The sequence below is a fragment of the Galeopterus variegatus genome, unplaced genomic scaffold (assembly GCF_000696425.1).
Source record: "Galeopterus variegatus unplaced genomic scaffold, G_variegatus-3.0.2 Scaffold218, whole genome shotgun sequence".
Classification (NCBI taxonomy): domain Eukaryota; kingdom Metazoa; phylum Chordata; class Mammalia; order Dermoptera; family Cynocephalidae; genus Galeopterus; species Galeopterus variegatus.
Window position 1 is genome coordinate 411,686 of NW_007726329.1, and position 12,408 is coordinate 424,093.

The 12,408-nt window shown below is 53.8% G+C and overlaps 1 protein-coding gene across 2 annotated transcripts in view; it reads right to left on the reverse strand.

Moving 5' to 3' along the window:
• Positions 1 to 447: 447 nt before the first annotated feature.
• The window catches only part of PRKACA (protein kinase, cAMP-dependent, catalytic, alpha), an 18,501-nt gene continuing 6,540 nt past the window's right edge, over positions 448 to 12,408 (reverse strand). For both annotated transcript variants that reach the window (XM_008566019.1, XM_008566020.1), the window contains exons 2-10: positions 9,495 to 9,556; positions 8,908 to 9,036; positions 7,138 to 7,236; positions 6,170 to 6,252; positions 5,070 to 5,196; positions 4,886 to 4,981; positions 4,669 to 4,791; positions 2,392 to 2,556; positions 448 to 1,979 (exon numbers count right to left, since the gene is read on the reverse strand). In XM_008566019.1, the coding sequence (XP_008564241.1) occupies positions 1,854 to 1,979; positions 2,392 to 2,556; positions 4,669 to 4,791; positions 4,886 to 4,981; positions 5,070 to 5,196; positions 6,170 to 6,252; positions 7,138 to 7,236; positions 8,908 to 9,036; positions 9,495 to 9,556 (1,010 nt within the window). In that variant the 3' untranslated portion in view covers positions 448 to 1,853. The remainder of the gene's footprint in view (positions 1,980 to 2,391; positions 2,557 to 4,668; positions 4,792 to 4,885; positions 4,982 to 5,069; positions 5,197 to 6,169; positions 6,253 to 7,137; positions 7,237 to 8,907; positions 9,037 to 9,494; positions 9,557 to 12,408) is intronic.

The window sequence follows — 12,408 nt, forward strand, 5'->3', positions numbered from 1 at the left end:
GGCCGCTGCGCTCGCAGGGCGCTGCGGGAATCCGCGGGCAGCCGCCGCCTCCGCGCCCCTTTGGCGCGCCCGGCCCCGCTGTGAAGATGCGGGGAGGAGGGCGCGCACCGTCTCCCCCCTTTGCTCCCCCTGCCAGGGCCGCCCCCGCCGCCGCTCGGCCTCCTGGCGCGCCGGCCCTGGCGTCTTCCTAGAGCGCCCTCTAAGTCCCGGGCTGGACGAAGAGGGGGCGCGCTACCGATTTAGGGACCCTGAGCCCGGGGTCAAAGGGCAGTTTAGCGTCCCCTTCTCCTGCGGGGCGCGGGGAGTGGCGGGATTCCAGCTAAGCCCGGTTTTACAAGGACTCCAGGCCAGAGCCCGATCAGCCTAGGGCGCTGGGGTGCGAAATTCCCTTTCTAACTCCCTTGGGGTGTGTGGGTGGGTGACCGAAGTTGGGAACACCAGCGACACTTTTTTTTTTAAACAAAACTTTATTGGTAATAGTTTTCAAATATGTTTACAACAGCACACTGTTCAAGAGGAAGTCTCGTTCTTCGCAGCACACAGGTTGAATGGCCCCCGCTCCCACCCGGGGCCCCACCCCAGGCCTGAGAGTTCCTCCTGGGATGGGGAGAAGTTATGAGAGGGACAAATATCGGGATGAATGGGGTGGCTCCCCACTTTTCGATTAAGAGAAAAAAGCACAAATCAGACAGGAGGCGGGGGAAGAGGTGATGGACAGCTGACAGCTAAGCTGGGGGGCGGCGCCCAGGATGGAGGGCGCGGAAGCTGCTGGATGAATAGAACAGGCAGCCCCTCCCCAGCAACCCTGGCCTTGAACCCTGGGCAGTGGGGTGGGGTGGGGTGGGGTGACTTTGCCTCTTCCCTGTCCTTTTGCAGGGTTGCCTTCCCAACTGAGCTGAGAGGAGGCTGGGCATTAAAATCTAGCTGAGAATAAAATTAAGGAGTTTGGAGGAATGCTGCTGGGAAGAAAGACCCTGGGCTTGGGGCTCCCGCTCTATCTTTTGCGGGGGCGAGGGGGGATGACTCCTCTTTGGCAGGGAGAGGGGCAGCTGTTTTGTCTGGCTCCCAAAGCCCAAGGATGAAGAAAGGTCTGTTGGGGGAAGAAGAGAGAAGGGGCTTCCTAAAGGGGCTGAGACCGTTGCAGGATTGGCAGAGGACGCCCCCTGGAGGGGGGCAGGGGAGATTAGCAGCTCAGGGCAGTAGGTTCAAACTCCAGCTCCTTCCTTTACAAAGTCAGTCTGCTTCCCAGCCTTGTTAAAATGGATTTGGGGAGTGGGGGTACATGACAGGGGTGGGAGAGGAGGAAAGAGGGAGGGAGGCACTGGTGGAACTTAAATAAGATTTTAAATTGTTTTTTAAAAAATTCTAGCAAGCAGCCTGCTGAACATGTCACTAAAATCTCTCCTTCCCAGGCAGGATTGCTCTGAAGGGAAGGCTGGCTTTTCATTCATTCGCCCTTAGTGAGCGGTGCCTGTGGTTTGGTGGGGGTGGGGGCTGGAGTTAAGTTTGGGCCCCTCTTTCCACACCCTGTCCCTGGATACACCAGTAAGACCTGGTATGACTGGAGCTGAGAAACTTGTTTAAAAGAGGCAGAAGTGGGCTGGGGCAGGGGAGTCATGGGGGAGGAGGAAAGGAAAAGTGGAGAAGGGGCAGGAGGGTGAAGGGGATGAGGGGGAGCAGCTGGTGTTTCTGTCCCTCCAAATATCTGGGCTTCCTGCTCCTCCTATCCTGGAGGGTGGAGTGGGGGTGAAATTAGATGCAAGGAACTCTGGGGCCCTCTGGCTGTTCAATCCAACCCTCCCCCCCACCAAAAAAGAAAAGAAAAGAAAACCCATGGGGGCACAGGCACACCCCTAAAACTCAGAAAACTCCTTGCCACACTTCTCATTGATGGAGACCCGGATCTCTTCCTCCTCATAGTCGTCAAAGTTACTTGTGTCCCCAGGGCCTTTAAACTTTGGTATGAAGGGAGCTTCCACCTGGAGAAGGATCAAGAACCACCCAGACCTCAGCAGTCAACATAATCATCATTAAAACAATAAATACAAATGGCCTAACATTCATGAGATATTTACTCTGACCCAGGCCTGCACTTAGTATTAAGGTACAGACTCCTCGTAACAACCTAAGACTCTTATTATAGCCAACTCGCCAAAGGGAAAATTACTTCCCAGAGAGGGGCATCTCCTGTTCAAGGTCACAGAGTGGCCAAATGACCCCAGAATCTTATTTCTAAACCCCCATTGGCTCTAAGTTGCTTACTCCAGGTTGACCCTGAGCCTGTAGCCTATTTGCGAGTTCCTCTTCCCTTTCCATCTGTCCGCTGGCAGCCCTCCCTGACTCTTGGCCTCCCCCCAAAACCCTCAGCATGCCCAGTCAGGGGAAGCCCACCTTCCTCTGGTAGATGGCAATCCAGTCAGTTGTGGCAAACCACTTGTGGTTCTTGATATCGTTGACCCCATTCTTGAGGTTCCCGAAGCGCTTGGTGAGATCCACCTGTAGAAGGTTCCGCAGCAGGTCCTTCAAGTCAGAGCTGAAGTGGGACGGGAACCGCACCTGCGCAAGGGGTACACAGACAGGGTGGGGAGCTAGTCTGGAGCTTGGAAAGCCCAGAATGCTGCCTTTCCCAACCAACAGTCTTATGGGGCAGAGGCCCCCAAACTTGAATGCCTGTTGGAATCCCGTTAAAACAGCTCAGTGAGGCCTCTCTGGAGTTTCTGATTTGGGAGGTCTGAGTGGGGCCTGTGAACCTGCATTTCTAACAAGTTCACCTGTGATGCTGCTGCTGCTAGAAAAGGGACTCCTTTGAGAACCAGTGCCCTAAGGTGGGTATTATGACGGTTCCCATTTCAGAGAAGAAACTGAGGTTCAGAAGGGTTAGACAGCTCCCCCAATGTCACACTGAGGAGCAAGACAAGAGCAATTCCATCTCAGGTCTGTTGGGTTCCAGAATTTGCATTCTTAGTTGCTGCTTCTTAAGGAAGCTCTGCTGGAGTCTGGGGACTTTTGAAATATTCATGCTCATGAGAGAAACTTTTTTATCCTTCTCTCTCTCCCTGCATCACTAAGGCTCTTCCATTCTTTAAGGCCCAGCTCAACTCTTCCAAGAACTTTCCCCCAATGCTCTGAGCTCTCAGACTTATATGCAAGTAGTCACTGAATTCACAGTTGGAAGAACCAACTTTTAGTCCCTGTTCTGCCTCTTGCATGCTGCGTGACCTTGGCCACAGCCCTTAACCCCTCTGGGCCTGCGCCTGCCTCTCTGACATGGGGCAGATATACTAGGGTTGTGCAAGGGAGATAATACCACTGAGGGTGTGTGGGAACTTTAAAATGATACAAAGAAGGGAGTTATGCTCATACGCTTTTCTCCTTGGAATCCTGTATGGCTTATTTCTTTTTTTGTTTCACTCTGGGCCGTTTTCTTTCCTTTTTTTAAAAGATAACTGGTAAGGGGATCTTAACCCTTGACTTGGTGTTATCAGCACCATGCTCTCCCAAGTGAGCTAACTGGCCATCTCTATATAGGGATCCGAACCCATGGCCTTGGTGTTATCAGCACCACACTCTTCCAAGTGAGCCACGGGCCGGCCCTTGGGCCATTTTCTTGGCAATTTCTATTTTGCCTGGTGGCAGGCGCCTCATATTTCCCTTGTAGTGATGCTGTGTCCTGCCCAAATCACCCCACTTTGCAGCTGGTGACTTCTTCCTCCATCCTCCTGGAGAAGCAGATCTCTAGCTCCCCAGTTCCCAGATGAGTGAGATGAGGCTCAGAGGGGCTAAGTGACTTGCCCAAAGTCCCAAAGATAATAGGTGTCAGAGCTGGGACTTGGAGCCAGGTTGGCCCAGCAGAGGCTGAGCTTGAGGCTGTTCCCACTATTTTGTGGTGACTCTGGGCCAACTAGCAGCATGCCTGTTTAAGACACTGAGCCAGGTGGAGGGATGGTTGGGTCCTCCTGGGATGGTGGGAGAGCTGAGGGCAGAGGAGGGGTCTCCAACCTCTCTTGGACCCTTGGCGTCTATGATGATGCCTCCACTTGCTCCAGTGGGATCTGAGGCCACACATGTCCCTTTTGAGCCCCAGTTTCCTCACCTCTCCCATTGAGGAGCCACTCTCTGAGTATGATCAAGGGGGTGAGTCTGGGGCCTGGTGGAGGGTGACCACGTAACGCACCTCATAGATGCAAGCTCTAAGGGTTCCGCCACCCTTACCCGAACCCTTGGAGTCAGCACAGTCTGTGTTTGAGAGAGGAAGCATGGACTGCAAACTCTAAGTGACAGGACCCCCCCCTGGCGGGGTCAGGAGTGGCATCTGGGAACCAAACACATTCGTTTTTCTGCCTTGAAACTTGTGAAAAGTTATGCTAAGGGGCACAACAAAAGGTGAGAAAAGCCTCATGTTCTGTTGTCAAGAGCATGTGTTCTGTGGTCAAGGAATTCAGATGAAGCTTGGGATGTTGGCATTGTGGGTCAGAGGCTAGATACGTGGAGACCTGGGGGCCTCAGTGTGGCTGGTGTAGCTGGTGTGGCCAGCTTCAGCACCTGGCCCGACTTAATGAACTTCTAGATTATTCTGAGAACAAGCAGGGCTCCACAGTGAGTGGGATGGATGAGCTCGGAAGCCCTGTCTGTCTCTTCCAGGCCTGAGCCTCCACATCCAGGCCTCACCTTCCCAGAGACGATCTTCTCGTAGATCTGGATGGGCTGGTCAGCAAAGAAGGGTGGGTAGCCAGCAGCCATCTCATAGATGAGAACACCCAGGGCCCACCAGTCCACAGCCTTGTTGTAGCCCTGGAGTGAGATGGGGGAGGCACGGAATAAGGGGACAGGAAGGATGAGGAGGGGGTGGGGACATAGGAGAGGCTCAGGATGGGGAAGTGCCTACTTTGCTCAGGATAATCTCGGGGGCCAGGTACTCAGGGGTCCCACACAAGGTCCAGGTGCGGCCCTTCACACGCTTGGCAAAACCGAAGTCTGTCACCTGCAGGCACAAGAATGGGCAGTTGGCCAGGAGGGAGGGTCCAGGCTGCGGCTGCCTGGGGCTGCCCCTCGCCCGGCCCAGTGGGCACCTGAATGTAGCCCTGCTGGTCAATGAGGAGGTTCTCCGGCTTCAGGTCCCGGTAGATCAGATCAAGCGAGTGCAGGTACTCGAACGTCAGGACGATCTGGGCCGCGTAGAAACGGGCATGGGGCTCACTGGCGGGGACAAGCAGGGAGGGGATGGGTGAATGAGCACCGCTGGCCACACCCCAAAATGGTCCAGCAGGTGGGCCTGCAGGGCCACTCTCACAGGAGGACACCCCTGGTCCTCTATGCAAAATGCAGAAGCAGGGGCTGGCCGGTTAGCTCAGTTGGTTAGAGCATGGTGTTATAACACCAAGGTCAAGAGTTCGGATCCCTGTACTGGCCAGCTGCCAAAAAAACCCAAAATGCAGAAGCAGGGCAGCCTTATTCATTGATACCCTGAAACTGGAAACAGCCCAGATGTCCATCAAAAGAAGAATGGGATCACAGATTGTGATATATTCACACAATGGACAACTACCCAACACCACCACCACCAACAGGATGAACTATGAACATAATCAACAACATGGCTGGATTGCAAACTGATTATGTTAAGCAAAAGAAGGAAGACATGAAAGAATAGGAACTGTATGATTTCATGTCTGTCAAGTCCAAACCCAGACAAAACAAATTCATGGTATTTGAAGCCAGAAAGGCCAATTGCCTTTGTTGGGGAGGTGATTTGTCAAGAAAAGGACTGGAGGGAATTTTCTGGGGTGATGGAAATGTTCCTTGTAGTGTTTTGGGTGGAGGTTACATAGGTGTATACAATTGTCAAAACTCATGAAACGGAACATTGAAGATGTGTGCATTTTATTCTATGTAAATTGTATCTACTTATCAATCTATATCTAGATAAAATATAACTACAGTATAAATATTAAAAATGCGTAAAATCACCACTTAAATTTTGACACCTAAGACACCACGTTTGGTTGGTTTGTTTTGTTTTGTGGTGATTAAAATGTTGCAGATTCCTCAGCACAGCAGAAACAAAAACCCACAGGGACCCAGAGAGACCATTCCCACGTGGGCTCCTCTGTGTCTCCACATGGTTTGGTCGTGCAGTGTGGCCTGCAGGCACCCCCAAGAGCCTGCTTACCTGAACCTTCCGATCCGCCGTAGGTGCGAGAACATCTCCCCGCCAGGCACATACTCCATGACCATGTATAAGTTTGAGTTGTCCTGTGGGAAGCAGCGGCTGATCAGGGCCCCACTCTCCAAGCCCTTGGCCCCATCTGAAGGTGCCAGTGGCTTCGCCCAATAGGTGTACAGAAATAAAATGACAACATCAATCCTGGCTCCCCATATGAAGCTTGTTCCAATGGCCAGGCGCCATGCTGGCTGACTACACGTGGCATTTCATTGGCGAGGAGGAAGGGATGGCAGTTATCCTGCCATTAGAGGGGGCAAAAGTGAGGGCCGGCTTAGAGGTGTGGAGGGAGCTGGCCAGTGTGCCCCGGCTGGAGAGAGGACTCTGCGGCAGCTTGTGTCTGTGAGCGTGAGGCTTTCAAGGCCACAGTTTTGTCATCTGTAAGATGGGACCAGGATGTGCGGCTGGCCCTGAGTGGCTTGTCCCAGCTCTGGCAGCCACAGCTTCGGATGGCACCCAAAATAGCTCACAAAGGGCGCTCATGATGTGCTGGGAACCATCAGACCAACCCTACCAGACAGGGACTGTTATGATTCCCATTTCACATATGAGAAAACTGAGGCTCAGGGAGAAGAAGGCCTTCAGCCAGGGTCACACATCCAGGAGTACAGGGCTGGAAATTGGGCCCCGGCTGCCTGGTGGCAGAATGTGTACTCCTGGCTGTGTGTGGGGCTCTTGCTGCAAACAGGGTGGTGATTTTGAGGGATGTTTTTGAGGTTGGGTGACTTGCCCAAGGTTATTGAGCTAGAAATTGGCTGGCCCAGGAGCTGAACTTGCATCTGACTCCTGTCCCCCTGCATCCCTTCTCTAGGGATCTCTTCCTTCCCTGGAAGTGGGTAGCTATTGGTTATCTTCAACCCCAAACCCAGCCCAGGGAACTGAGAGGCTGCACCCGACCCCAGATGCCGGGACTCCACCTTGAAGGAGAACTCAAGTTTGACGAGGAACGGGAAGTTGACTGCTTGCAGGATGCGCTTTTCATTCAGGGTGTGCTCGATCTGTTTCAGCTTCACCACCTATGGGGGTGCAAGGGCAGGACAGAGAGAAGGGGCCGTGAGAGGGGCCTCATTTCCCCTGATGCCTGGAACTAGGGGTGCCAGGGTGGGGCTGGTTCCATTAGCCAGAATCATTTGAATGCCTGTGGCCTGAGGGGCCCTGGGCTGGGTGTGAGGCCACAGTGAGGAGAAGGCCAGAGGCTGTTTGTCGCCACATGGCATGCAGTCCAGGGCAAAGAATACATGAGTCACCAGGCCTCACAGCTTAGAGGGGTCAGGATGCCATGAGGGAAGCTCAGGGCCTGTGGATGTCCAGGGAAGGCACCTGGGGCAGTCTGGGGAAAGGTGGAATCAGAGAAAGCTTCCTGGAGGAAGAGGCAGCTGAGCTGAAACTGAAAAGACAGGTAGGAGTAGCTCAAGGGGTGGGGGTTTAGAAATTGCCTTCTCTTTGCTTTTTTTTTTTTTTCCTTGGTGGCTGGCGGGTTGGGGATCCACACCCTTGACCTTGGTGTTATCAGCACTGTGCTCTAACCAAGTGAGCTAACCAGCCAAGATTGCCTTCCTTTTGTCTAGAATACTTCCACACACCAACCTGGACCTCAGGCTAATTCCTCCTTAGCCTTCAGATGTCGCCTAACAGCACACACCACGATCAGGCACCTACACAGTCTATTGTTTAATTGTGAAAGAAGCCTTGAGGGGGGCACAGTGGGAGCACATCAGATTGGAAGCCCAGACACAGAGTGGGGATGTGACTTGCCCAAGGTGACAACAGCTGGCCAGTGTCAGGCCCCTCAGTCGGCTCTAAACTGCTGCACCGGGCTTTTCTGCTGACACAGCTGTATCCTTAGGGCTATACCTGCACCATCCAGGACTGTCACCACTAGCCATCATGGCTGTTGAGCCCTTGATATGTGGCCAGTTGACTGGGGAACCAAATTTAAAATTTTACATATCTAAAATGAAAATTTAAAAACTGACACTCAGTGTAGGTACTGGACAACTTTTAAGCATATTTGGAACAACTCAGGTTTGTGAATCTGCTTTTCCAACTTCTCTACTTGTTTTCATCTTTTCAGGGAAAATTTACCATCTGAATGGAGAACTGTTGTACATGCAAAATACAAACTGGTTTTGAAGACACTTTAGTACGAAAAAATTGTCAAATGTTGCAATAATATTTTTACGTTGATAATGTGGAAATGATAATACTGTAGGTATGCTGGCATAATTAGGAAATATGGATAAAATGAATTTCACCTGTTTCTTCGACTTTTTTTCATGCAGCTACTAGAAAATTTAAAACCTTGTATGTGGCTTGGGTTACATGTCTGTTGGATAGTGCGGTTCTATAGCAGTGCCTGCCATAAAGTAGGGAATCAAAAATATTTATGGGAAGAATGTCCAGGTAAAAACCGCTTCCCCCAGGAAGACTTCTGGCCACCTCCATACAGGCTGGTGCCTGGCCCTGTGTCACAGAGTCTGGCTTTGATGGCAGGCCTGGAGGGAAGGCCTTGGGAAGGCAGCTCAGGGCCCCTCTAGCCCTCTGGTCTGGCACATGAGGGGGCTCAGGGAATAGCTGGTGAGTGGGTGAATGAATGGGCGGAAGCACACTTCACACTTCAAGCGGTAGGCACAGCCCAGGCAAAGGCCTGGCCGGTGGGACTGGAGCCGCGTGCAGGGCTGGCTCACCTTCTGTTTGTCGAGGATTTTCATGGCATAGTGGTTCCCGGTCTCCTTGTGCTTCACCAGCATCACCCGCCCAAAGGAGCCTGTGCCGAGAGTCTTGATTCGTTCAAACTGATCCAAATGGGCTGTATTCTATGGGTGGAGGAGTGGGAAGAGTCAGGGATGCCCTCTTCCTGCGGCTTGCTGGGCCAAAATCTGGGGTGTTCCCTCTGCCACCGGCAGAGGGGGCCCTGGGGACCAGGTGGAGTGAGGGGGGTGAGGACAAGGGGTGGGAAATAAGATGGCGGAGGGTGCATTCCTCAAGGCGGTGGCAGGGGCCAGATCCGGCCCTGGCCTGGGGCCTGGGAGCTGCTGGCAGCTGCATTGCGGGCAGGGGCCACCAGTTGGAAGGGGAGGTGTGGTGGTGGAACGCGGCAGTGGACAATCAGTTGCCTCTGCCCAGGAACCCCATTGGGCATCCAGGGAGTGAATGGGGACAAGTCTGGAGCCCTCCACAGGGTCCTGAATTTCTGGCTGTGTCATAGGGATGCAGTCAGGGGGCCGGGGCCGTCAGCTCACCCCTCCCATGACTCTGCATCCAGAGAGCTTACCTGAGCAGGACTTTCCCATTTTTTAAGAAAATCTTCTTTGGCTTTGGCTAAGAACTCTTTCACTGAAAGGAAGAGAGGGGAAGGTCAGATGGAGACCCCGTCTCATCAGAATGGGCTCAGGTCATTTCTGGGGAGATGCCCATTTGTGGAAAGTGGGGTACAGTTGCCTCCTCCCAGAGCTTGAACTTTTCCTAGTGCCTTTGGGTGCCCCGGCTAAGCCTGAAGGCAGCTTGGAGGATGCTGATCTAGGCTGGGGCCTGGGTCCCCCCTTATTACAGAGAGGTGGGATCCAGTCTCTACTCCATCCAACATGGGGTATGGGGAGACTCAGGGGTTACTCCCAGGTGGGACAGAGAGAGGCACCCAGGCCAGCCCACCCCCCACTCGCCCCAGTTCTGACCGACATTCCACGGCCAGGGAGGACGCCAGCCGAGGTATTTATAGCTCGGGATTTGGCTGCTCCTCTGGCCCCTTCTCTGGGGAGGCTGAGCCCCGGGTGGAGGCCTCTGGGGCTCGGGTAGCAGGCGCCCTTGGGGGGCTCAGCTGTTGCCTTGGTCCCCAGCTGGCTCTGTTCCTGCTTTTGCCAATTGCAGGGCCCTCACTCAGGCGCTGGTTCAAAGGCAGCCTCGCCCAGTGCTCACTCCCCAACGGGCCCTGCAGCACTCTGGGATGAACATCACCATCCAGCTAGCACCGATGACTTCCCTGGCAGACTGTGGGCTAATCACTTCAGCTACACTGTCTCATTTGACTCACTCGCCCACCTTCCTTTTATCCATTCTTCCCATTTAATAGCCCAGGAAACTAAGGCTTGAAAACGGTCATTCTCATTTATGCTGAGAAGTGGCCTGGTAAAGTGGCTAAGGGCCAGGACTCTGGGACGAGACTGAGTTCAGATTCTAGCCTGGTCTCTCATGAGCTGTGTGACTTTAGGCAACTGACCTCACCTCTCTGGGCCTCGGTTTTCCTCATCTGTACAATGGGGCTAATAAAGAGCAATGATCTCATGGACTGAAGGATTGAATGAGTTCATCTTGGCCAAAGGGGCTGGACCACGGTCTGCACAGGGATAGTGCCATATAAATGTCAGCTATTAATTTTACTTTTAAGTATCTTTTTAAATGGAGGTATCAAATACAGGGGGTGCACTGAGAGCCCAAATCATAGATGTGCAGCCTGACAGATTCTCCTATTTCAGACTCGCCCTTGTAACCACCACCTAGGGCCAGGCACTGCTTTCTGAGTGCCAGCCCTGCACTGTTTCCTGTGCTTAATTCTGACTCGGCCAGGCAGGGCTGCTATTATTCCCATTGTACAGATGAGAAGACTGATTAGATCTGAGGTCACCTGCCTAACCACACAGTCCATAATTAACTGCTTTACTACTGACTCAGTGGTTGGTTTTGGCACTGGTCTCAGCACACCACGGTGGCCCAGGGACAGAACTGTCTTCAACCCCCTGATGTTCCTGGGACAGGGGCCCTAAACACCTGCACTATGGCCTTGCCTGTCATCTGTCTGCCAGGAATCCCACATGGCCTTGTGATTGACTACCATGTCCCTACTGACCCAAGCCTCTTCCTCGGAGTTCAGACAGAAGAGCCGTCTGTGTGGCTAGAAGAGTGGGGGATGGAGGAAAGACTGCTGGCTTTCCCTGCAAAAAGTGATGAGGCCAAGAGGTGGCAGGCAATGAATGGCCAGGAGTCCTAAGTTGATACCTGGATAGGCCACTAACTGGCTGAGAGACCTCTCTGAGCCTGGGGGCCACACCCCATTCAACAATTTCTTTTTTTTTTTTTTCCTTTTTGTCTTTTTTCGTGACCGGCAACGGATCGCAACCCTCAGTGTTGCGCCCGTACCGGACCGGGACCGGCAACGGGATCGCAACCCTCAGTGTTGCACCCGCACCTCGCTCAGCCAGTGAGTGGCCGGTCTGTATGTGGGATCCGAACCCTCGGCGGGAGCGCCACTGCGCTTCCCAAGTGGCGCACTGTAGCAGTGCGCCACCGGGCCGGCCCAGCATTCAACAATTTCACTAGCAGAACCTTTTTGACACACACCTTCCTTGGAAACCTACAAACAATCCACACCAAATTCTGGATTGGGGTTGGAGGGCACCCTCTTGGGACTCTACCTTCACCCACACAAGAAGGCAGAGAGGAGCAGGGCTTGGGAGAAATCCAAGAGAAGGCCTGGTCCTGCTTTTCCCTTGCTCTCAGCCATCCCTGAGAACTGTTGAGGCCTGTGCTCCCCTGACTTGGTGGGCACCGTGCTTCTTGCTGTCTGCTGGTGCCCTACCGAGTGGGTCCACAGGGGTGCTGGCACAGTCCTTTTCTGGCCTCTCAAAGTGCAGGAGGGCCCAGGCTGTGTCACCTCTGGGGCCACTGTGGCCCTGTTGGCTTGCCAGATTTAGGGATAGGCTGGAGGCGGGGGGTGTAGTGCCAGGAGGAGCAGACAGATTAAAAGGAACAATGTGGAGGGTTGGGGGAAACATCAGTCAGGAACCCCCAAACTCACCTCTGTTTCCTGCCTCTTCCAGCAGAGGGTAGAATTGGGGGTGGGTGGGATGGGGAGATCTGGGGCCCATCTGCCCCTGGCCAGGGAGGCTCAGGGTGCTGGCTGTGGCTTAGGCCCCCAGAAGGTATGGCGCAGGTAGCCCAGGAAACGGACAGCCAGGTGAGCCCAGAGGAACAGCTGCAGCCACAGCTGGAAGGTAATCTCTGAGTCCCCACCCTGGCTGCTGCCTGACCCCAGATCCATCCCAGGCTGCCCTGGGATCTCCCTGGAAATCTTCCCTTTGCTGGAGAACCAGGAAAACACAGAGCCTCTAAGCCCGCTTCCTCGGGAAGGCCTGGGGGGGGGGGGGGGCCGGGGGGGGGGGGGGGGGGGGGGGGGGGGGGGGGGGGGGGGGGGG